At 38.9% G+C, this 26,908-nt stretch overlaps 1 protein-coding gene across 2 annotated transcripts in view; it reads left to right on the top strand.

Moving 5' to 3' along the window:
* The window catches only part of LOC104604127 (uncharacterized), a 185,859-nt gene extending 159,514 nt beyond the window's left edge, over nucleotides 1-26,345 (top strand). For both annotated transcript variants that reach the window (XM_010268359.3, XM_088898921.1), the window contains 10 exons: nucleotides 9,850-10,005; nucleotides 12,623-12,804; nucleotides 13,847-14,383; nucleotides 14,499-14,676; nucleotides 14,786-14,928; nucleotides 15,036-15,162; nucleotides 23,253-23,474; nucleotides 23,855-24,211; nucleotides 25,430-25,588; nucleotides 25,669-26,345. In XM_010268359.3, the coding sequence (XP_010266661.1) occupies nucleotides 9,850-10,005; nucleotides 12,623-12,804; nucleotides 13,847-14,383; nucleotides 14,499-14,676; nucleotides 14,786-14,928; nucleotides 15,036-15,162; nucleotides 23,253-23,474; nucleotides 23,855-24,211; nucleotides 25,430-25,588; nucleotides 25,669-25,962 (2,355 nt within the window). In that variant the 3' untranslated portion in view covers nucleotides 25,963-26,345. The remainder of the gene's footprint in view (nucleotides 1-9,849; nucleotides 10,006-12,622; nucleotides 12,805-13,846; nucleotides 14,384-14,498; nucleotides 14,677-14,785; nucleotides 14,929-15,035; nucleotides 15,163-23,252; nucleotides 23,475-23,854; nucleotides 24,212-25,429; nucleotides 25,589-25,668) is intronic.
* The last annotated feature ends 563 nt before the right edge of the window (nucleotides 26,346-26,908 follow it).

Here is a 26,908-nt window from a genome sequence, read left to right as displayed (position 1 = left end):
TGACTTTTACTAAGACCACAAGTTATGAAAGACTTACAAATATTCTTAAAAACAGAAATAATAGTAGGTAAGCAACCAGAAGAAAATAAATGATCCAAGTTCTTAGCATGTGTGTGGCCTAAACGTCTATGCCATAAATGTCACACATTATTACAACAAGAATGTAAAACATCATTTAGTAGTAGAAAGAAGACAAGAAGTCAGGGACGAAGATATCTTCTCAAGCTTAAGAACAAACAGCCTCCCAAGTCTATGCCCCTTCCCCTTCACTTTGTAGTGCATTGGTCTTGTGTAACACAACCATCACAAGAAAACAAAACCATGTTACCATCATCAACAAGTTGACCCACTAAAATAAGGTCGGTCGTCAATAAAGACGGTTTTTTGGAGGTGGAAGGAATATGATTGGGAACTAGAAAGAAATAAATCATCACAACCAGCAATTTTTTATGACTCACCACTAACAGTAATAATCTGGTCATTAGGAGTCTGACCAAAGGAAGCCCCAGTCATATCATTTGAGGCCCTCAAATCTATAATCCAAATATGGCTAGGAGAGAAACAAGTGGTAGAAGACTTACTAGACAAGCCGGTAATAATGTGGCCTTGTTGTTTGCAGTAGGCACAAAAATTCCTTTTCTTATAGTGAGAGGCTACATGTCCGAACTCCTTGCACTCATAGCACAAAATCTTGGAAAAGTCCTTTTTTCCTTTTGCCTTAGTGGCTAGAAACACTATATCATGCCATTGTTCTTTCTTGTTGTCAAGGGAGGATTCTGTGTATAGTCTAGTTTCCTCCCTTAACAGTTCTCCTAATATGGTGTCCAAATCAGGCACACTTTCCCTACTAAGTATACTGTATGTTGGACCTTATCAACTCTAATCGGGTCTAAGATGCATAAGAAAATGCATAATCTTCCTTTGATCGAAATGCTTTTTCATAGTTTTCACACAACAATTAGTAGTTGTGGCCCCAAGATGAACAAGCTCATATTTTGTCCACAGATTAACAAAAGTAGCATAATATTCCTATATTTTTCTCTCCCCCTGGGTGTATATGAATATGTCCATTTCAATCTGATATTGTCTAGACATTTGACTGTTGATACACCTTCTCAAGGTAGTCATACATCTCCTTAGCGGTTTTCAGGCCTCTCATAGGAATGTGGGTACATCAAGAGTAACTGAACTCAATATCCAAGAAACTATTTGGCCATTATTGATTTTCTACTATTTCATCCCTTTAGCATTTGTAATATTAGGGATGGTTGTGGTACCATCCAGATAACCTCACATACCCTTCCCTTTAACAAAAAAGTTGGAAATGGAATTCCCACATAGCATGGTTTGTTCCATCAAACTTCACAGAGATGATGTCACTCCTTTTAGATCCCATATTCAGACAAGAATCCGAAAAGACAATATAAAAGTTGATAATAATCACCAAAGGCCAAGAAGAATACCTTAGGGAGAAGTTAGATAATCACTGGAAACCACTGAAACCCTTAGGATGAGCAAGCAAAGTCCGAAATTTCAAGTCTTAACGAATGACAGTCCAAAAAAGGAAACTGTAAGTAGTGTTTGCTGAAGTACAGCAGTAGAAGAAGAAGAAGAAAAAGAGAAGAAAAGAAGCTTGTGAATGGGCGGCAATGTGTTCTCAGCCGGCCCTAGAAGCTATTATATATATTAACAATAAGATATTATAGGAATAGACTAGAATGCCCCTGATTAGTGATGGGACACATAGGCATAATAAAATAAAACAGGTTTAGGCCCAAAACAGACTATAGAACTGAAACACAAAAGATGAATAAGCCTACCAACACTTAACCACTCGATCCAACACTCCTCCTCAAGCTAAAGCATGGATGTCAATCATGTTTATCTTGCCAAGTAAGCCTAGGAACTTCACTGAAGACAGTCCTTTTGTCAAAACATCAGCAATCTACATCTCAAAGGGTGTATAAGGAATGCAAAGTTCACCCAAGACAATTCTCTCTCTTACAAAGTGTCGGTCAATCTCAATATGATTAGTCCTATCATGTTGTATTGGGTTATTTGCAATGTTGATGGCAGCCTTGTTGTCACAATACAACTTTAGAGGACCATCAACCTTCACCCTAAGCATACCAAGGAGGGTCCTAAGCCACAATAGTTCTGCAACACCATGTGCCATAGCCCGATATTCAGCTTTTGCACTTGATCTTGCAACCACATTTTGCTTTTTACTTCTCTAAGTAAACAAATTCCCTCCAACAAGTGTGCAATATTAGGAAGTAGACTTCCTATCTCCAATTGATCCAACCCAATTTGCATCAATATATGCCTCAATTTTAAATTTATTGTGCTTTTTGAAAAAAATTCCTTTCCTTGGACATGTCTAAATACCTAAGGGTCCTTTCAACTGCTTTCATATGAGGAATCTTGGGAGAGTGCATGAACTGGCTGACAACATGCACTACATAAGCTATATCAGGTCGAGTAAGAGATAGATATATCAATTTTCCCACCAGCTTTTGGTATCTTTCTTTATCAGGGTAGTCCTCTCCAACCGATTCCTAGAGACAATGATTTTGCTCTATTGGAGTATTTTCTGGTCTACTCCCCATCATACATGTCTCCATTCCTACAACTTCAATTCCAAGGAAGTATCTTAGATGGCCTAAATCTTTGATCTCAAATTCAGATGCCAAGAACTCCTTCAATTTCTTTATCTCTTCTGGATCATTACATGTAATTACCATATCATCCACATAGACTATGAGTGTTATAAGCCTGTTACCTGTTTTCTTATGAACAAAGTACAATCTACACCACTCTGAGTGTATCCCACTTTCTTCATGGCACCACAGAGCCTTTCAAACCAAACTTGAGGAGATTGCTTAAGTCCATATAATACTTTCCCTTCCGGTAGATCTACTAGTTCCCAAGTCTTTGCTTTCATCAAGGCCTTCATTTCTTCATTCATAGCCTCTTTCCACCTTGGGTCAGACACAACCTCAGAGTACCTAGTAGGAACATGCACAGAAGAGAGAGCAGACACAAAAGAACAATAACTAGGGGACAAGTGTGAGTAAGACACAAAATCCGCAATAGGGTATCTGATAGTACAAGAACAAGTAGATTTATGAAGTGCAATTGGAAGATCCAAGTCAGAGGAATTGATAGGATTACCTTAAGTTATTGAAACAGGTTGATCCGAGTCCAATTGGTTGCTGTCATGAGTTGGAGGGCTCTTCTTCCTTCTATTGTAGGTAAATCTGATATCTTTCTGCTGCCTGTTGGAGCCTTTAGTAACATTTTCCACACCACTAGTAGTAGCTGGGCCAATGGGAGCCCCACTAGACTCACCTGGGATACCACAACTAGGAGGATCAAGAGGAGAAGATGGAAGATCCGAGGCAGAGAGGGGCACAAAGAAATGGGGAATAGAAGAATCAACCGGAGGGTCCTCTTCCATCCTACTAGTCTCCCCCTGAAGAGGATCCGAGGAAGATTGAAAGTAGGATTGAGACTCAAAAAACACCACATCTTTTGTGACATATCTTTTCTTGGTGACTGGATCATAACACTTGTATCCCTTCTAAGTAGGAGAATAACCCAAGAAGATTTCCTTTGTAGCTCAAGGATCCAGTTTTGTCTTCTTTGGATCCTTGACATGTATGAAACATACACACCCAAAGACCATCGGTGGAAGAGAAAAAACAGGGAGAAGATGGCAAAGAACCGAAAATGGAGTCTTCATTCCCAAGACCTTAGATGGCATTCGGTTTATCAGATATGATGCAGTGAGGATTGCCTGAGACCAATAGCCTTTTGGAACCTTGTGCTGAAATAATAAAGCTCGTGCAGTCTCCAATAAGTGTCTATTCTTGCGCTCAGCAACCCCATTCTGTTGGGGGGTACTAGCACAAGATGACTGGTGAATCATTCCCGCACCCTTCATAAACAAGTTTAAGGATCTTTCGAAATATTCAACAGCATTATCTGACCTAAATTGCTTGATTTTCTTGCCAAATTGTGTTTCAATCATTTTGCAAAATGCCATGGTTACCCGCGGCACTTCATCTCGTGTCTTTAATAAGTAGATCAATGTGCATCGAGAATAGTGGTCAATAAAACTGATAAAGTATCGATAGCCATCCACAGAAACAATGGGAGAAGGACCCCAAACATCAGAATGCACTAAGTCAAAAGGTGCTTGAATTTCATTACTAGAAGTTGAGTACACAGTTCTACATATTTTGATAATTGAAAGACTTCACAGACTAACTTTTGACTTGACACACCTTGAAACAATTCCGGAAACAACATTTCCAATGACGAGAACTGTAAATGACCTAGTCTAGCATGCCACAGGTGCAGCTTAGATAATGACTCCACATTAGATTGACCACTAGTAGTAGATGTTTGAAGGGCTGAACTGATGTCTACATCCAGGTAGTAGAGGCCTCCACGCTCATGACCGCTCCCAATTGTTCTCTTCGTCAAATTGTCCTGAAAAACACAATGGGTAGGAAAAAAGGTTATGCTACAATTCAAGTTCTTGGTAAGTTTTGAAACAGATAAAAGATTTGAAGAGAGATTGGGAACATGTAAGACAAATTTGAGGGAGATGTCCTTGCTTAGGTCAACCACTCCTTTCCCAGATATGGTAGAGAGAGAACCATCAGCAACCTTCATCTTGTCTTGACCAGACATTAAATGATAGGAAGAGAATAAGGAAGACATGTGAGTCATGTGGTCAGTTGCACCGGAATCAATAATCCAGGAGGCTGGATCAATGGAACTAGTTTCACTAAGGGCTGAAACAATACCTGATCTGGCAAGGGAGGTGGAAGCAAGAGAATTTGTCCTTAGGCGGGCCAGTGCCCGGCTAAGTACCTCTACCTCATCAGCTGTGAAATCCATAGGCCCATGTCTTTGGGAACTAGTAGTCTGTCCCGAAGAAGAGGAAGCAACTGTGGATGAGTGTTTGGAACCTCCATCGCTGTGACTTGCTGCTAGGTTCCCACTGTGGATGAGTGTTTGGAACCTCCATCGCTGTGACTTGCTGCTAGGTAAAATGGTTGCTTTAATAGTATACGTGGATGACATAATTGTTACTGGTGACTGGAAGGACGAAATCCAAAGGTTGAAGGGTTTCCTTGCCACTCAGTTTGAAGTGAAGTATCTAGGACCTCCCAGATACTTCCTTGGAATTGAAATTGCCCGATCAAAAGGAGTATCTTCATTTCCCAAAGGAAATATGTCCTAGATTTACTTCAGGACACTGGAAAGATGGGAGTGAAGCCAGTTGACTCTCCCATTGACCCCAACCATAAATTAGGTGACAACCAAGGTGAACCTCTCAAAGATGTGAAACAGTTTCAGAGGCTTGTAGGGAGATTGTTATATCTTTCTATGACTCGTCCAGACATTGCTTATGTTGTTGGTGTCCTCAGTCAGTTCATGCATATGTCCTAGATTTACTTCAGGACACTGGAAAGATGGGAGTGAAGCCAGTTGACTCTCCCATTGACCCCAACCATAAATTAGGTGACAACCAAGGTGAACCTCTCAAAGATGTGAAACAGTTTCAAAGGCTTGTAGGGAGATTGTTATATCTTTCTATGACTCGTCCAGACATTGCTTATGTTGTTGGTGTCCTCAGTCAGTTCATGCATGCACCTAGGTCCACTCACCTTGAAGCAGTAGAAAGAATCCTTCGATATCTAAAAAAGTTTCCTGGTGCTGGCTTGTTATTTCAAAGGCACGGGCATTTGAAAGTTGAAGTTTATACAGATGCAGATTGGGCTGGATCTCAAAGTGACAGAAAGTTTACTAGTGGCTACTGCACCTTTATAGGAGGGAACCTTGTTACATGGAGGAGTAAAAAGCAAAATGTAGTGGCTAGATCTAGTGCTGAAGCTGAATATCGTGCAATGGCTCACGGAGTAGCTGAAGGTATGTGGATAAAGAATCTGTTGAGTGAGTTGGGTTTCCCAGTGGACAAGCCTATGACTCTATTCTGTGATAACAAAGCAGCTATAAACATTGCTGCTAACCCAGTGCTACATGATAGAACAAAACACATCGAAGTTGACAAGCATTTTATCAGAGAGAAGGTCATCACAAGCGAAGTATGTACTCCCTATGTCAGCTCTAAGAACCAACTTGCAAACATCTTTACAAAAGGGCTTCACCATTCCAGACATCATGATCTCTGTGACAAGTTGGTCATGATTGATATCTATGCTCCAACTTGAGGGGGAGTGTTGATAGATGTTGTTGTATACATGTTTAGTACCGCAAGGGTACTTTTGTAATTTCCTCATATTTTATGTTGTACGACCAGCCTAGTATAAATAATAACATACTGCACTTGCCTACTGTATTCTTTGGGCTTTCAGTCCTCTCGCCTCTCTTCTCTTCTCTCTTCTCTTTCTCTTCCTCTTCTCTTCTCTTGCTCAACAGATCCATTAATCAAACGAAAATCAAAGAACTAGAAATTTGGTCTATATAAACTTACTTGAAGTCAAACCAGAACCCAGATGCTTGAAAACTAGGGTTTTACTCCGTTCAGCTGTAGGGGAGGAAGAGAGAAGATGTAGCCGCTCCTCCAGAGCTTCCCAATCTCTTACAAACCTGAGCCGCCCTCCTTTAGGAGTCAAAAGACACCTCCCAAGCACAGAGTGCCACACCCAAAGCTTCACCTTTACCTGTACCTTCGAAAATCTCTAGTCGGCTAGGGTTTTGGGCAGCAACAAAACAGCACCACTTCTTGGCAATATCCAGCCAGATTTAAACTCTCCAAATCCTCTACCAACTAGGCCAGAGATCCTCTGAGCTATAGAGAACTTATCTCTCCATACACTCTCGTAATCGAAGGGTGTATGGGAAAAGAGGAAGAAGAAAAGAAGGAAGAAAGAAACCTGCTCTGATATCAAGATGTAAACCAGTCCTCAAAAATAGGTGTAAACTTGAAAAATTAGAGAGAAAAAGGAGGAAGAAAAGTAAGGGCAGCAGTACAAGAGAAGATGGAGAAAAGAAGAGGAAGAAGAAAGGTTCAAATAATCCTTCCCATTAAGAGAGGCCCATTAGCTAAAAATTAATGTTAAAATAATTACAAGTATGCCCTTAAGTGGGCGACCAACTAGGCAGTAACATAAAGAGATCAAACAAAAAGAAATATCAGGCCCATTAGCTAACAGGGAAATAGAAAAAAATATTACAGGAGAAGATACTAGGACCCATTCGGCCCAGTCTCTTTACAGGAAGGAATGTTATTCTATAGTTTAAATTTTTGGTAAGCTTAGAAACAGATAAGAGGTTGGAAGCAAGACTGGGAACATGCAGAACTGATTTAAGAGAGAGATCCTTGCTTAGGTTAACCTCCCCTTTCCCAAAGATGGTGGAGAGGGAACCATCAGCAACTCATATTATCTTGGCCAAACATCAAATGATAAGAAGAAAATAAAGAAGACATGTGTGTCATGTGATTAGTAGCACTAGAATCAATAGTCTAAGAATTAGACACTAAAGGATCAGTCACACTATGAGCAGAGACAATACCTGATTTGGCAAGAGAGGTGGATGCAAGGGAATTATTTCTTAGCCGATCCATGGTTTAGCTAAGGATTTCTACCTCATCAGCTGTGAAATCAAAGTACAACCCTGATGTATGTGAATTAGTAGTCTGTCCCATTTGCATTGGTGCAACTATAGGTGTGTTCTTTGGGCTTCACCACTGTTACTTGTGACAACATTTCCACTTGCTGTTTGACCCTTCTGAGGCTTCTTGTCTTTCCTTAATGCAGCTGGTTTCAGGTGAGGATAAAGAATCCAGCAAGTCTTTTTCAAATGTCTATCTCTTGCACAATGAGAGCACTGAGATGCCTCTTGACTGAATGTTTTCCCCCATTTTGGGTTGAAGAAATCAAGGCTGAATGCTCAGCAGGCTGCATTTGGATGTTTACTTGCATCTTTTTCCTTCTAACCTCTTCATTCCTTACAAGATAGTAAACATGATGTAAATCTGGAAGTTCATCCCTTCCCAAAATTTGGGATCTTATGCTTTCATACATCGGGTCTAGGCCAGCCAAGAACTTAAAAGCTCTGCCTTCTTCAACCAGGACATAACAGTAGCATTCTCCTTGTGCCAGGTTGAGTATCAGCATCATCCTCTTTAGGTTCCTTCTTCTGTCCATCTATATAACGCATAAGTTCCCAGGAAGTTGTATTCATCTAACAACACACTAGTGATCTGCAGGCTATGCAGATTTCGGTTTTCCGGGTTTGAAGACCTCCCACCAGTTCTATTGTCCTTAGAGGACACTTCTCCCGGTATTGAAGACATATTCTACCTCTGACAGCAACCTACAGCTGTAATCTCAACGAGAGGGACAAGATTTCAGACTTACCAGAGCTGTTATTAGGATGAGATTAACTTCCTGTAGTTCCTGAGACCTCTGAACTCAAATCTCAGATAAAAAACTTCTGTAAATAGACTGAAAAACACTCTCTGTAACCAGTTCTGGGCTGAGAGCAGCTTCTATGGCCAAAAACACCACTTCTGAAAGTCAAACCTGGGATGTGACCATCCCTGCTATCTGTTCTAACTCCCAGACAGCAACTAGGACTGTCCACTCAGTCCTTCTTCCTAGATCTGTTCTACACAGATCTCTCTAGTAGCTGAATGGCTACTAACAGCTGCAGAACCACTAGTAGGGCATAAACGGCTGGAAAAACCTCTCCTTGGTCCCTACACCCAAAGAAAATCCCTAGACACAGACCTTTCTGTAGTCTACGATCAGTCCTAAGGCTTCATCACAGTAGCAGTGATAAAAGAAGGAAAAAATAGAAGAGAGAAGGAAAAGGAAAGAAACTAGATGAAATTGGTCAGGCCGATTGGTGCTCTGATACCATGTTCACTGAAGTACAGAAGTAGAAGAAGAAGAGAAGCGAAGAAGCTTGTGAATGGGTGGCAATGTGTTCTCAGCCGGTCCTAGAAGCTATTACATATATTAACAATAAGATATTATAGGAATAGACTAGAATGCCCCTGATTAGTGATGGGACACCTAGACATAATATAATAAAACAGGTTTAGGCCCAATAACTAAAGGCCCAAAACAGACAATATAACTGGAACATAAAAGATAAATAAGCCCACCAACACTTGACTTAACCACTCGATCCAACAAGTAGCAGCCGCCCAAGGGAGAGGATCAAAAGTCAAAACCCCTTCAAATCTTCACCAAAGCAAGAGATATTTGTACAAGAGAGATCAGATCTAGGTGACACCAGATCTGAAGTTTGGCCTTGATATGAGGTCTCCCAAGAGAGATCTTATGAAATCTCTCTTGCTGATTGTGCAACTCTGTCTGAACAGCAGGTAGGTTGATCAAAACAACCCTACACAATTCCACCAGTTGAAGAGTGCAGTAGATCTCAGTAGAGAGATGAGATTACTGCCCACAAAGAGTAACAAAGAAGCAAGAAGATGATCAAAGAGCAACCTGCTTTGATACCATGTTAGTTCCAGTTGAAGAGAAGAAGAAACAAGAGAGTCACACGAATTGGTGGGTGTGTTCTATGTTTGACACGCCTAGAAAGAATTATCTTTATTTTAATATCTGGATGGACAGTTCTTTCCTTACAAGAATAGATAAGTACAGTAGTGTACAAAGAAGTATAGAAAAGAGCCAAATAAAGGTAAAATTACAATATCAGGTCACATCCTCTCTACATATACAATTAAATTGTTCCTTTCATACAGCAAATAATAAGCTATTATATTTTTTTATGTTTACTGCAATCTCCTTTTATTTTCTGATACATCAATTGATAAAATATGTTTATTTGCAGGTCATTCATTTTCAACCACACACATTATTTATCAATAGGACCAGTCAGAGTCTATCTTTACAGCAATGTGAGACCCAGTCAATACAGTATGTTCATCCGACTGATCCTCCAATGCCATTTCAATGGAAATCTACCGCCAAAGATGAAATGTTAACGGTTAGTGCAAGTTACCCTTGCATTCAGTCAGGCTGGGTTCTTATGTTCCCTAAGTTGCATGGTTGCAAAGAAATGATATGAAAAAAAGTTGAGAAAGAATAAATAAATAAATTAGGAAAAATGGATTTCCTTACTAAAACAAAAGTTGAGTAGCTTCACTTTTTATTTTTGGATAAAAAAGTTGAGTAGCTTTATAGGAACCAAACAATTTCCTTGGAAAGTATTCTCCACAACAAAAACAAATAACATCATTTTAGTGTACACAAAATTGAGGTGTCTTGTGATTTAAAATCTTAAACTTCATCTCTCTAACTTATTTCTAGAGGAACCAAAGAATTTCCTCCAAAAATGTTTCACTTATTTTTTGAGGAATCAAACAAAGCATAAATGTTAACAAATCACCATTTGAACTGTGGCCAAGGTTCAAACTTTCGCAATGTATCAGCCCGTATTCGGCCAATATGTATTATTCTATTAAAGACCTGATACACGGAACGTATAAAAGCCAGTCGTTCCATTTCTTTTCACCTGTATTGGGCCGATATGGGAGCGTGTCGGCCTGTTTCGGGCCTATATCGATTGATACGTACCTGATACGAGTCGATAATCTAATGCATCAGCTAATACATTACAAATTAATTACTCTCCCTCTCTTTAATTACTTTAATTACTTTAATTACTCTCTCATTAATTTTTATTTTATTGCTAATCCTTCTAGTTAATTTCTCTCCCTCTCTCGCATTAATTAGTATAATTACATCATAGCTTTCAAGGTAAGGCGAGACAAGGCGACAAGGGGGCACTTTGTCGCCTAGTAGCCTAGGCGGACGCCTAGGCAATGGATTATTTTATGTAAAACCATATATTGTAAGGTAGTAGGTTCCATAACTATCTTTCCTTAAGAATTATACATAATTTTCATAAGAGAAGTATAAATTTCATGTTTAGGCCTAGAAAATCAATGTTTTATGAGAAGAAAAAAGAAGAAAGGAAAGAAAATTCAAAAAAAACAGGGGCTGAACCCCAACTTTTGTTATAGGAAAAGAAGAAAAGAAAAGGCGGAATAAGAAGAAGAAGAAGAAGAAGAAGAAGAAGATGTGGAAGAAGAAAATGTGTTGATTAGACAAAATTTTAAGTTCTTCCCTTGCTTATTGGTCCAAGATTTGAAATCTTTGAGGGTTCAATCAAGGATCAAAATTTTGATATGATACGCCCTGTATCGGGCGTATTGTATTGTATCTTTGGGGTCCTGGTACACCTATTTACAGGTGTTTTTGGGATCCCTTTTTTTAAATAATACATATATATATGTAATTTATTTAAAACGAAATTGAAAACAAAAAAAAAATAAAAAGGGGTAGTATCATTATAAGTACCGATACATCTCTGTCGATACACAATGTATTGATACTTTGTGTTGATTAAACCTTAACAAATAAGAAAATAACAAAAAAAATTAGTATAACACATAAAATGAATATTCTAGTTTGATAATATCTATTTTATAAGTATAATGTCAAAAAATTAAAAAAAATATAAGCATTTTATAACACATTACACAAAACTGCTTGGCAACTAGGCGTCGCCTTGTCAAGGGCACCTCATCACCTACGCGTCACCTTGACAACTATGAGTTACATTATTTACTCCCACCTCTCTCTCTCTTTAATCTTTAAGGCAAGTTTGAATTTGAATTTCAAAATTGGCATGCCATTCTAACACCTAATGCACATAATTTTGGGTGTTAAAGCTAAAGTAGTCTATAAGAAGATTTAAATCTTGGTCATACATTTACAATGATCATGAATCCACCACTACGCTCAAATCCACTTTGTTGTTCAAATGGATTTTATCCATTTTCACACTTATACAAACCTTTTCCTTTTAGTGGATGTTTATTGGGGTGATTATTGGTCAAGTCAGGCCTAAGTCTTTTATGTATAAAATATTATACACAATATTTATATTAAATAACATAAATTATGCATATAAAATTTTTTGATGCATTATGTATTTATAATTTTATATAATATAAAATGTTATATATAATATATATTCTAAGTGTCATATTATAATATTTATATAGAAAATAATATATTTAAATATATGGATTGGGCCAAGCTTGAACACGAAACACAACTCCAAACCTGGAATTTCCGAGTTGGGGCGGGCCTAGATGATCACCCCTAGATGTTTGTCAATAAATGCTAAAATTGATTATTAAAATTTATACATTATCACATTATGACAAATTATTTTGATTTTCTAAAAGTCAATGTGTAAGGTATATATGCATACATTTTAGTTTTTCCCTCAATTTTCAACAATTACCGATTATGTTCCAATCTCTCACGCTTCATGTAAACCATTAAAGTAAGGTTTTTATGTTTAAATAACTTATTTATGGTCATATATACCTTGTTATTATTGTTATTACTATGTTTTTTAGGATTTATTTGAGTTTCATAACGTATCCATGTGTATCTTGGTTTTTCATCCGTATCTATGCAAATCCAAAACGTATCCCAACACGCTTCTTAAAATTGTCTTTCCGATATACTTTGTGTTTCTGATACTTTAAACCTTGACTGTGGCTGCTGTTTGGCTTTGATTTCAGTTGCGGGTGGATGGATACGGATGGAGTACACCATTTAGCATTGGAAGTGAAGGTGTCATGTGTGTCTCCTTGAAGAACAATGTAGGATGTGACCAGATGTATCTAAGTGTAGAAATACGAAGTGGAGCAAAAAGTTCACACTATGAAGTTATTTTCCGACCATCATTTTCAAGCCCTTACAGGTTAATGTTAATGTATTAATTATTTATTAATTATTCAACTTTCTCAGTTTGTGGAAGGAAAAGTGACTAGAATCTCCATATTGAAATGAATTAACATTTTAAAAATCTGGACCTGACATCAACAAGGTTGATCCAACTAGGTTGAACAATCAGTTCAATTCAGCTCATGGCAATGATCAGCAAAGTTAATAGTTAGTCTGTCCTACATAGTTACACAGAAGACATAAATGCTTTATGCATATCATATATCCCTTGTATCCTTGTCATATTTGGAGTTGTAGGCAAGTAGGGTTTGGCACTGCAGAGGTCTGCCTGAAAGATGGCAGATGTCTGGGTGAAGATGGTTGTTGAGAACATAAAAGGGCTGCAGAGAGGGAGGCTTCAGGTCTAAGTTTTGAGATCTAAGAGGGAAACGGAAGGAGTCTCTGGATGCAAGAAGTAATAACCTTAGGGGTTCACGTGGTCTCTGTGTGTGAAGAAAATGATCGTTCAGATCCTCTCAAGGGACCCCTATTTATAGCTTTCCTAAAAGTTTTTTCCCTAACAGAAAGTTCCTTTACTGAGTTTGTTACAAAACTATCTAATATGCACCATCTAAAAGTCAATTTGGGTGTCACCATGTGCCCATGTCATTACCTCGATACTTGGGTTCTTGCTCTTTCCTGACGTGTGCTTGTGAGGGCATGAGTTACTACACCCCTTCCTAAGTCTCTAGTGGAAATGCAATAGGATAGATTGTGATGAGGTTAAGTGCCGATTTATGTGTGTGTGATGGACACGCCAGATGATTGTTCCATTAAGAAGCTCAATGCGGTAACGCAATGCAATACATGGGTTGCGATCAATTGAATCCATTAATATTTTCATGATTTGATTTTGTTTAGATTATTATGCATAAACTCAACAGACATTTAATTAGTTGTAAGTGATAATAAAAGTTTAACATGATAATGTCACTTCTGCTTTTTCTTTCACTAATTGGCCATGCTTGTTCCAGTTTTATTTCCTCCATTTGTAAGTAACTTTTAATTATTCTTAACAGGATCGAGAACCGTTCTATGTTTTTACCTGTACGTTATCGACAAGTGGATAGTACAATTGATTTTTGGTGGACACTTCTTCCTAATGCTGCAGCTTCATTTCTTTGGGAAGATATTGGTAGAAAACGACTATTGGAATTCATGGTGGATGGAACTGACCCCTTAAAAACAGAGAAGTATAATATTGATCAGATTTTTGACTACCAGCCCATTCATGTTGTGGGGGACCCTGTTAGGGCTTTACGTGTTACTGTCCTGAAAGAAGAGAAAATCAATGTGATTAAGATTAGCGACTGGGTGCCAGAAGATGACACCTCTGCAACTGTACCTAGAAGTTCATTACATTTACCTCAACTAACCACAAATGATTCACTACATCAACAACCAATTTCTAATTCAGATTGTGAATTTCATTTTCTTGTTGAGCTTGCAGAGATAGGCTTATCTATTATTGATCACACACCTGAGGAGATACTTTATCTTTCTATACAGAATCTTCTGTTGTCACATTCGAGTGGCTTGGGCTCTGGAATCAGTAGGTATGATTTCTTTCAACAAATACTTGTCAGCCTTTGCAAAGAATTGATCAAATTTTCTGAAACTATGATGGTGTCTAATACCCATGATCCTTGTTCTACATCTATCATATGACAGGATCAAGTTACGGATGCAAACAATCCAAGTGGACAACCAATTGCCATTGACACAAATGCCTGTTCTCTTCAGGACACAAAGAGTTGGGGAACAAATTGATTACATATTAAAATTGTCTATCACAATGCAATCAAATGGTTTACTAGATTTATGTGTCTATCCATATATTGGTCTCCATGTATGGACTGTTCTCCTTTTCTCAGTTTAATGTTTTTCTTTTCAGATACTTGGTTTTCTATTTGTTTGACTGTTATTGGTTTTGATTTTCAATTTCTTTTATCTAGCAGGTTCCTGAAAAATCAGCATTTTTGATAAACATCCATGAACCCATCATATGGCGCCTTCACGAAATGATCCAGCGAGTTAACCCAAGTAGATTATTTGGCAGTCAAACAACTGCTGTGCCAGTTGATCCAATTATACAAATAGGGTATACTACAAAGAAATCCAAGTGATTTTCCATTTGACATTTTGTTTCTTTTTCAGGATTTTCTTTCTTTAGAATTCTTAGAATCAAAATATCTTCTTGACAAGCAGGATATTAAACATCTCAGAAATCCAATTCAAGGTCTCAATGGCTATGTCACCAACTCAGCGGCCAAAGGGTGTCCTAAGGTTTTGGTCATCTTTGATGACTGCATTGGGTAACACTGAGAATATGCCTGTATGTCCTGAATTTTTCTTATATTGTTTTGTATTTGTCGAAGCATCTAACTTCATTTAGACATTTAATCTTCAAAAATGCTTTGAAGGATACCTTAGGCACCCTTTGTGATGTAGGACCAGCTCAATTCTAGTCCTTAGAGAATGTTGAATGGTCTTCTTGATCAAAGTTTTATGGCTGTTGATGGTTGTAATGGCTTCTTGAAGGAATAAAAGAGAAAATAGGGAGAGAAAGAAGAGAGAAAATACCTGGAATCACTCACAGGGTGCCTAGAATCACTCTAGGGCATGGGAATCACTCACCATAGTTAGGAATAAACTGTTAGACTCATAATAGTCTTAGGAGTAAAACTGTTAGATTCAATAATCCTAGTAGGATTCAAACTAAGCTGTCATATCCTATTTCAATTCAAAGAATACTCAATTACTCTAATCCTACTTATGCAATGACTCTGAAATTTTAAACATAAACATAACTATAACTAGACAACTTAAACCCTATCATTGGACCCCACAGGAAATTGCAAAAATAACAAAAATACCCTTGGTATTTCAATTCAGTCCAAATCCCAAGTACCATCACCATGCCATATCAGGACCTATTGTAAGGCCTTCTTATTTCTAGAATAAGTCTTCAAGGGTGCTGATCGGTTCTTATCATCTCTCCTTGGATTGAAAGAACTCAACCCTGGCGACTTAAAAGCATGGTACCTTTCATAAAGATCTGGGTTGAGACAATGAAAGTCTTCAGCATTGATCCAAGAACTCTCAGACATAGGCTTGCCTTTCCACTTGACAAGGAATTTCTGATACCCTCCTGTAGCAATAGATATTATGTCCTGTTAAAGTGAGCCGAATAAGGGTAGTTTAGTCATCTTATCTTTGTTAAGTTGTATGCTTATGTGGCAGTTTTATTAGAGACACTCTGCCCCACACTTAAGTAAGGGCAGTTTAGTCTTTGTAGAAATTATTAGAGACTAATTACTATTAAGGGGTCGACTGATAGGGTTTACCCATCAGATTCGACAATCCCTTCTTTTCCTTCTTCTTCTTCTCTTCTTCTTCCTCTTCTTCTTCTTCCTCTTGCTGGTTCGGGTTACTGTAGCAGCAGTCAAAACATGGTATCAGAGCCATGTTCCTGACCTACTTCAGTTCGTGAAACATCTCAGCAGTGTTCGTGACCTCTCTTTCTTCGTTTCTGGGCTGTCAATGGAGAAAACTGGTTCGTCCTAGGTCTGAAACATCTCAGCTCGTCTCTCTCTGCTGCGCATAACCTTCTTCATTAAGAAAAACGACCTCAGCAGTGAATGGTTGGTTCAGACTCTCAAAAGGTCGGTTATTTCTTCTCCTTGTGCTGCTGGTATTTCTGGATAGAAAATCTTCAAGAACCTGCTAGTACTGATCCGAACCTAGAGAACTAGGTTTATTGTTGCCCTAGTTCTTGGAGAAAATCCCAAGAACGGGCTGTGTGTACAATAGCCGAATGGTGTAGGGGCTGCTGTAAGTTGCAGAGTGGTGCAAGGGCTGCTGTAAGTGGCCGAGTGCTGTAAAGTGTAATGCAGTGACCTAGCCGAGTTCCTTGTCATCGTGTAGTGCCCTCTTAAAGGTGTTAAACAGGTCTGTACCGGGTGTAACAGATATGACTATGTGGTGGTGCTTGTGATGCACAATTTTTATTGAGTGGTTGTAAGAGGGCTTGCATGTGATTAGTAAGTGTTGAATTGATGTTTATGTGGTTCGTGGTGTTGTGAAATCAGTAGTAATGTGAACATGAACAAGGCTTGTGTACCTATAATTGTGTTTAGGGGCTGCTATAGGTGCTGGAACATCAAACTCCTAATAACAGCACTCAGTTTGTAGCTGAGAATTCAGGTTAGAGGCAACGGTGAAAGAGTACCATGCCAGCAATGGGAGATGGATATAATGATCAGAAACCTAGTGTGGTGGTTCCCTCTGACTACCTAGGTGTACAGATGACCTCAATTAAACTGAATGGGGAGAACTATGTTCCATGGGCCAAATCAGTGGAAGTTTTCCTCAAGGCAAAGAGGAAAGTGAAGCATGTAAAAGAAGATAAACTACCGGCTGACTCTCCAGGGTTTGATGATTGGGAACAAGAAGATGCTCAAATCATGACCTGGCTATGGAATAGTATGGAACCCAAAATTAGTGCCAACTTCATGTTCCTAGGTACGGCTAAGGATATATGGGAACATGCTAAGAAGCTGTATTCTGGACAAGATAATACTACAAGGGTATATCAACTTTATCAGGAATACTTTGATTTGCAACAAGGAAACAAAACCCTAGAAGAGTACTATGCCTGCATGAAGAATATAAGGAATGAACTCAATGTCTATCATCCCCTCACTCCAGATGTTAAAGTTCAGCAACAGCAGAGGGAACAACTAGATGTTACAAGATTCTTAGTGGGGTTGAAATCGGAGTATGAACCAGTTAGAGCCCAAATATTAGGGAGCTCTACCCTTCCTACTCTTGAGGAAGTATTTGCAAGGCTTCATAGGATTTCTTTGGGACAGACAGAGAATCCCACACAATCTGATAGATCAGCACTTGTGACAGCTAGAGGAAGTGGACATGGTACAAGAGGGGGAGGACATGCCTCCCGAGGAGGCCGTGGCAGTTCCATGTTTGGCCGGGGTGGTGGTCGTGACTCAGGGGGAGGCCGTGGCAAAGGAAAGAGTAGCTCTGCAAGGAAGTGTACTCATTGTGGCAGGGAAGGACACACGGTGAATTTTTGTTATGATCTACATGGCCCTCCCTCTAAATGGGCTAATCATGTTGTAGCTGGTGAGGTTGATATCAGTGACAGTAAACAGGCAGACCTAACTCCTTCCACATCTACATCTGCTTCTGGGAGGGAGATGGTGAGTGTACCACGTGATGAGTATGAACGGTTCCTTCAAACCACTTCACAGCATACCACTGCTACTCTTGCCCACTCAGGTATTGCTTGCATGTCATCTAAAACCTCTCCCTGGATTATTGACTCTGGAGCCTCTAATCACATGACTGGGACTCCAGGTGTGTTCTCTTCTCTTTCTGAAATTTCCACATCACAAACTGTTACACTTGCCAATGGCTCCTCATCTCCCATCTGTGGTGTTGGTAATGTTGACATGGCTTCTCTTCCTTTATCATCTGTTCTATATGTACCTAAGTTTCCATTCAATCTTATGTTTGTTAGTAAATTAACCAAGACTCTTAACTATTCTGTTACCTTCCTTCCTTCCTCTTGTGTTTTTCAGGATCTCAAGACGGGGAAGAAGATTGGTGGGGGGCATGAAGCCGGTGGATTGTATTATCTTGATGGTGGTGGATCCTCAATTGCTCTTCAGACTTCACTTACTCCTCTATAGTGGCATTGCCGACTGGGACATCCTTCTCTCAAGGCACTCAAGATATTAGTTCCGTCTTTGAGTCATTTGTCAGTTTTACAGTGTGAATCATGTCAGTTTGGGAAATATCGTCGTGTTTCCTTCAGTCCTAGAGTTGAAAGTCGTATGTTGAGTCCTTTTTCTTTGGTTCATTCCGATGTTTGGGGCCCGATCAAAATAGTCTTATAATGGGTACAAGTATTTTGTCTCTTTTATTGATGATTGTTCAAGGATGACATGGATTTACTTAATGAAAGAAAGAAGTGAATTATTTTCCATTTTTCAAAAATTCCATGCTGAAATACGTACACAATTTGGTGTTCCAATCAAAGTCCTTCGTTCAGATAATGGTCGTGAATACTTTCTTACTTCATTTCAACAGTATTTAGAACAGCATGGCATTATTCGTCAAACCTCATGTGCATCCACTCCTCAACAAAATGGGGTGGCTGAACGAAAGAACCATCAGCTCCTTGAAATTGCTTGGTCTATTCTTCATCATATGAATGTTCCTAAACGGTTTTGGAGTGATGCTGTACTCACTGCATGTTTTCTCATTAATCGGATGCCCTCTTTCATTCTTCATGGTCAGTCCCCTTTCTCTATCTTGTTCCTACTTTATCTCCATTTCCATTAACTCCTCATGTCTTTGGTTGTATGTGCTTTGTCCACAATCTGAGTCTTGGAATAGACAAGCTAGATGCACGCTCCATTAAATGTGTCTTTCTTGGCTACTCTCAGACTCAAAAAGGGTACAAGTGTTATAATCCCATTACTCGAAAGTGCTATGTCTGTCTTGATGTCACCTTTTTTGAGTTTGTCCCCTTCTTCTCAGGACCTGAAGCACCTTTGTCTCCACCCTTACTTCCTCTTCCTCTTCCTGTTAGTGATCCAATTCCGGATGTTCCTGTTGGAGTAGACTCATCACCTCATCCAGTGCAGATCACTACTGAACGACCACCGATCCGGAAAATGTATACACGTCGAACGACACCGGCCCCTCCTCCAGCTTCTACCTTATCTACGGATCCTATCATGGCTTCTGTTGCTGAACCCTCAGAACTTGACCTACCCATTTCCTTACGAAAAGGTAAACGCAGTTCTACTCTCCATCCCATTTCTAATTTTGTTTCATTATCTCACCTTTCCACCTCACATCGTCAGTTTGTTTCACTTTTGTCATCTATTTCCATACCTAACAATGTCCAAGAAGCTCTTAGTTCACTTGGGTGGCGGCAGGCAATGGAGGAGGAACTCTCTGCTCTTCAGCATACTCAAACGTGGGAGCTCACTACTCTCCCACCTAGTAAGCATGTTGTGGGCTGTAAATGGGTGTATAGTGTTAAATACTTGCCAGATGGTAGTTTGGAGCGTCTGAAGGCTAGACTCATTGCTAAAGGTTACTCACAATTGTATGGAGTGGACTACATGGAGACATTCTCTCCGGTGGCTAAGATTGGCTCTGTTCGTGTGGTAATCTCCCTGGCAGTTATGTATGATTGGCCTCTGTTTCAGCTTGACATCAAAAATGCTTTCCTTCATGGTGACCTTGTGGAGGACGTATATATGGAGCAACCACCTGGGTTTGTTGCTCAGGGGGAGGATGGTAAGGTGTGCAGACTGAAGAAGGCAATTTATGGGTTGAAACAATCGCCGCGTGCTTGGCTCGGGAAGTTTAGTGAAGTGGTGAAGAGTTTTGGAATGAAGCAATGCCAGGTTGATCACTCAGTGTTCATCTATGACTCAGAGGCTGGAAAGATTTTATTAGTGATCTATGTGGATGATATTGTTATTACTGGCAGTGACAAATTGGGGATTGACAAACTAAAGGTATTTCTGCAAAATCATTTTCAAACAAAAGACCTTGGGACATTTAAGTATTTCTTGGGCATAGAAGTTGCCAGGTCAAAACAAGGTGTAAATCTGTGCCAAATAAAATATGTTCTTAATTTACTGGAAGAAACAGGACTGTTAGGTGCAAAACCAGGTGAGAACCCTATGGAACCAAATGTTAAGTTGAGCAGCGATACAGGGGAAGTATTTGAAGATCCTGGAAGGTATAGACGACTAGTTGGGAAGCTGAACTATCTGACTATCACGAGACCCGACATCAACTTTGCAGTTAGTGTGGTGAGCCAATTCATGCAGAACCCTCGTATACCTCACTGGGTTGCAGTTCTTAGAATTGTAAGATATCTGAAGGGAGCTCCAGGCCGTGGACTATTGTATAAACCAAGAGGAAAACTTGAAGTAGTTGGGTACACATATGCAGACTGGGCAGGCTCAGTGAATGACAGAAGATCTACTACAGGCTATTGCACATTTCTTGGAGGAAATCTTGTGACGTGGAAGAGTAAAAAGTAGACGGTTGTGGCTAGAAGCAATGCTAAAGCCGAGTATAGGGCCATGGCACACATTACTTGTGAATAAGTGTGGTTGAGGAATCTCCTACAAGAAATTGGGTTCCACATGGATAAACCTATGAAATTGTACTGTGACAATCAAGTTGCACTCCATAGGAGTCTTAAAAGAATCAACATCTCCAAGGTAAGGAATCAAGTCCTCAACATTGAAGATAGGACTAATTCTCATGTCATCTGGTAACTCTAGAACATAGGCATTAGAACTTATCTTCTTGATGATTTTGTAAGGACCGACATTCTTTGTGTGGAGCTTCTTGTACACACCTTTAGGAAGACGTTCTGGTCATACACATACCATAACCATGTCTCCCTCTTGATAATTTGCTAACCGTCGATGAATATCAGCTCTAGCCTTGTATAAATCATTGCTCAATGCAATTTTTCTCTTAACTCCATCATGTATCTCTCTTATGTGCCTAGCAAATGCTTCTATTTCAATGCTGGTACGTGTATCTGGTGGTAAGGTAACTAAGTCAATTGACCGCTTAGGCTGAATATCAACCACCACTTCAAATGGAATTCTTCCTGTGGATCTATTTACTGAGCTGTTATAAGCAAACTCAGCTATTGGAAGCACTATATCCCATCTAGAAGTATGATTACCAACTAGACACCATAAAAGATCTCCCAAGCTTCTATTTACTACCTCAGTTTGACCATCTATTTGGGGTGAAACAATGTAGAGAATTTTAGCTGAGTATTGAGTAGTTTCCAAAGTATCTTCCAAAAATAACTCATAAACCTGGTGTCCCGATCTGATACAAACCTGGTAAACTTTTGCCTCTCACTTTCAGTAGTATCACATCTAATAGATAATTCATCAAATTTATGCATGTATTCAACAACAGATAGCGTACCTTGCTTGAGGTTAGTCAATTCCTCGTATAACTGACCTTGGAAGTCCATTGGGAGGTACTTGTCTCTCAAATGTTTCTTCATTTTTGACCATGTAGAAATAGGACCATCACCTCTATTCTCCAATCGTCACTCCATGCTTCTCCACCATACTTTAGCATGACCACCAAGCTTAATACATGCAAATCTGATCTTCCAATCATTAGTCATGTCATACCAGTAAAAAATATTCCTCCATGTTACCCTTGTGCAGTTTGCAGCTCTTTGTCGTCCTCTAAGATTAGCAGATCCTTCATCTTCACCATTATTATCTTCATGGACAGCTCCATTGTTTCGTCCTCCATCCCTTTCATTGATTAGAGGTGGTTCTTGCTGTATTTCTTCTTCTTTATCTTATTGAAGTTCTTTTACTTGTGCTTCAAGGGTTTCAACTCTCTTGCAAAGGCTAGAAATCAATGAATCTCTTTGTGTATCAGTCAGCCTATAACCTTGGCTCTGATACAAAACTGATGTAAGACCAGCTAAGTTCTAGTCTTTAAAGAATGATGAATGATCTTCTTGGTCAAAGTTTTTGTGGCTGTTGATGGCTGTAATGGCTTCTTGAAGGAATAAAAGAGAAAATAGGGAGAGAAAGAAGAGAGAAAATACCTGGAATCACTCACAGGGTGCCTAGAATCACTCTAGGGCATGGAAATCACTCACCATAGCTAGCATAAGCTGAAGAAAACAAAATATATTTCATTGCCTTTGTGTAAAACGTCCATACATATTTATAGACTCTAAACTCATAATAATCCTAGGAGTCAAACTGTTAGACTCATAATAGTCTTCGGAGTAAAATTGTTAGACTCAATAATCCTAGTAGGATTCAAACTAAGCTGTCATATCCTATTTCAATTCAAATAAGACTCAATAACTCTAATCCTACTTATGCAATGACTCTGAAATTTTAAACATAAACAAACTATAACTAGACAATTTAAACCCTATCATTGGACCCCAACAGAAAATTGCAAAAATGACAAGAACACCCTTGGTACTCAATTCAGTCCAAATCCCACAGAAAATAACCTTGCAAAAATGGCAAGTAAATGACATACATAGTAAGGAAAAGATGGCTGAAAGACAAAGTGTGGCAGAGAAAGATACCTAAGCAAGTCTCTTAATCGTTTCTTATGATTTATACAGTTATTCACCATGGTTATTTTAGCCTTAAACATGTAATTATACCACTTTTATTGATCCTTTGGCAAAATTAGCGTAATATCCCCAAAATTTCCCCATCTCTACATGAAAAAATGTCCATCAACATCAAAATTGCAGATCACGCTTTAATTTGTCTTCTAAGATAACATCAAACATTGGAAGATAAAATAGATATTTTGTCTTAATTTGTTTTGATCTGTTTTCATCAGATCAGGATTAACCAGAGGTTTAGTGAAGCTGTATGCACAAAGCAGAGTTCCCTTATTAGCACTGCTATTTCGAACATTCAGAAGGATCTTCTTGGTCAGCCTCTTCAACTGATATCAGGTGTTGATATACTTGGTAATGCAAGCAGTGCACTTGGACATATGAGCAAAGGTGTTGCAGCTCTATCAATGGATGAGGACTTCATCCAAAGCAGGCAGATACAGGTTCTAACCATTTTCTATCTGCTGATCCTTTCAATAAAAACTTAACTGTGATTTACCTGGCACAACTATTGAGCACCAATTGGACTGGAAAGATCACGTCAAAATGACTATATACAAGCAAATCATATGCTTGTGCCGGTACCAGAAAAGTAGTAGTTCTTGCCACCAGATTGCTAGATGATTGTAATTTGTAACCATTTCAATGGATTGTAACTATAAACTAGTTTATGATCATTTGATTGGGTTGAAACTTCTATTTCAAGTCACTGTAATGATTTGGCTAAACATTTTATTGCAATCAACTTCTAGGCGGATAGTACTTAATTTCCCTGCATATGAATGAAACTAATGATATTACTAAATTGTCATTATTTTTCCAGGAAAGTAAAGGTGTGGAGGACATTGGTGATGTTATCAGAGAGGGGGGAGGGGCCCTAGCCAAAGGATTGTTCAGAGGAGTCACTGGCATCTTAACAAAGCCTCTTGAAGGTGCAAAATCATCTGGTGTTGAGGGTTTTGTTCAGGGTGTTGGTAAAGGATTAATAGGTGCAGCTGCACAACCAGTGAGCGGGATCCTGGATCTTTTGTCAAAAACTACTGAAGGTGCAAATGCAATGAGAATGAAAATAGCTTCTGCTATAACTTCAGATGAACAACTACTACGCAGGAGACTACCTCGAGTAATTAGTGCTGATAATTTGCTCCGCCCATATGATGAGTACAAAGCCCAGGGACAGGTATTAGCATTCAGCTTTCTACTACTAACCGGTTGCTTTCAATTTAAACTTGCAAAAGACGGAATCTACAACAAAGTTATTTCTGAGTTATCCCACAATGGACTGGCAGTTCAATTCCATACATCTTTGATTGGAAGAGAGAGAGGGAGAAAAGGAGAGTATCTAGGGCCATGAAAAGAGAGAAGCAAGAGAAAGACCCCAATGGGCTGGAAGTCCAAACTCTATTGTCTTGATCCTCTTGAAGTAAGAAACATCTCTAAACGGCTATTTGATAACAGCTGAAGTTGATGAACTGAAAATTTTATCGCTTTGTCTTTCAGTGAATAAGATTTTAAGGAGGTTGGGGGCTCCTTAATGGCTGAAGCTAAAGTTGGATAGGTTGCTATACCATTGAGTATTTTACTAAATTATTTTATCCACGAAAAGACACAGAAATAAGTCATTCAGTTCAGCAACTTCAGTTGTCATCAAATGGTCCAAAAGTTGATGAAAATCCCTTAAATCCCTCCAAAATTCAAAGTTCCAAGAAACACCATAGGTGAGTAAGCAAATCTGGTTCTGATTGCCAAACACCACCCTTCTAGTGGATCCGGAGTCCCATCCATATTTGTGAATGCCAAATCTGGTTCCGATTACTGCATGCTACATGTATCAAGGTTCAAGTGGGAATCTCCACAACCACTTCCCCGTAGTTACACCTTTTTTGAATGGAAGAAAAGTAAAACTGTAAAAGCCCCTAAAGATATCAGATAAAAACACCCAGAAAATAATGTACTAAATATTCAGTAATCACATCGTTGGCCACACAGGTCAAACTCCAACAAACAAGCTACCAACACAGCATTGGCTTAATTTTGTAATTTGACAATGTTTAGTTTTCTAATGATCCTTAATTAAGAGTTCATCTCTTCCGTACACTTGAAACCAAGAGAAGCTGCTCACAAACAGATCAAATCTTTGCAGAAGAATTCAACAGCTAGTGCCAAAAATGTTGTTCAGAAGTTGTGTTTTCTTTCAATATGAAACTTTTGATATTATATGAACATATTCCTTTAATTTAAATGATTGTTTTATCTCTACCCTGGAGCTGACTCCTAGAGATATAACTGCATAGCCACCAGCTCACATACCCATGTAATTCATAGTTAATTAAGTAGATATTAACATTAAGAGTGAATCATGAGCTCTCAGCCTTATTTCTGTTATTGTGCAATGAAGGTTATCCTACAACTGGCACAGTCTGGTTTATTTTTTGGTCAAGTTGATCTCTTTAAAGTTCGGGGCAAGTTTGCTTTGTCAGATGCATATGAAGGCCACTTCTTACTTCCAAAAGGAAAGATAAGTGTAGTCACCCGTCGAAGATTCATACTGTTGCAAGTAGGTCCAAATTGTTTCTTTGTTAAGGAAAGAAAGAAAATGATAGAGCTTCAACTGAAGTTTTCATCCATTTGTTTCAGCAACCCTCTAACATTGTGGCCCAGAAGAAGTTCAACCCTGCAAGAGATCCATGTTCAGTATTGTGGGATGTCTTATGGAACGACCTCATGAGAATTGAAATGGCACACAGAAAGAAAGACAACCAGAGATCTCCACCCTCAAAGCTTATTCTCTATCTAAAGACAAAATCATCAGACTCAAAGGAACAGACCCGTGTCATCAAATGCAACCGTGAAACTCAACAAGCTCTTGAAATATGTTCTGCAATAGAGCAAGCAATGAACACTTATGGGCCAAACCACTCAATGGTTTGAATTTCATTTTCTTTCTCACTTTTCATTACAGAATTTGGTATAATATGATGAAACTTGTGTTATGTCCATCTATGATACCTAGATACCTCTACAACGGTGCCATATTGTATTGGATACTGAAATTTTTAGTGTCAATTGTTAGGTTGAAGGGTTTTATGTATTGATGGTTCGGCTGATAAGGGTTCTTATTAGTCAGTATTTATGTTTTAAGTTGTTTTGTACTGGGCCTGTGTTTATGGGCCCAAGTTTATTTTCTGTTTTAAGTAGTCTGGGTGTCCCATCACTAATCAGGGGCATTCCAGACATTTCCTGTAACATTGTACTGTAATATAATATAAATAACAGTACTGTCGACTGAACAGTGCAGTTCGACACTCTCAGCACCTCTTGGTCTCCTTCTCTCTTCTACTACTTCGATTACAGCATTTCAGCTTTCATGGTTGTAGAGAACATTGATGTGGGCCCCACAGATGTGGTCCCACTCTGTTCGTAGGGTAGAATGTTTCTAGTCACAGCTGTGGTCAATTTTTTATTCTGTTATTCCTACTTTCAGTTTTATATCGTTTGTTATGTGTTAGCAGTTATGATATAAACATCAAGGGCAGATATGTCCTTTCATGTAACTAGCATAACACATATATATATATATATATATTATATATATATATATTAAATTAAAGTGACGGCGGCAGAATATTGACATTCTGTTCTCCTCAAAATCTGTGTTCTATTGCTCTTTTACCACTCTTTCTTCTACTTCTTCACTTTCTCTTCTCATCGAACCTGAAATTTCTTAGTGGTCAAGACTGATAGCAGTCTTGATCACCTACATGGTATCAGAGCTCAGTTAGGGTTTCTCATGTGAGCCTAATACCAGCCGACCACATGAGAATCTCCTAGGATTGGAAGCTGAAAAGGAGTTCGCAGACTGATTCTTGGAGATCGC

Source organism: Nelumbo nucifera, chromosome 2, assembly GCF_055504915.1.
Source record: "Nelumbo nucifera cultivar China Antique chromosome 2, China Antique-T2T, whole genome shotgun sequence".
NCBI lineage: Eukaryota > Viridiplantae > Streptophyta > Magnoliopsida > Proteales > Nelumbonaceae > Nelumbo > Nelumbo nucifera.
This window is presented reverse-complemented; position numbering and strand designations above follow the sequence as displayed.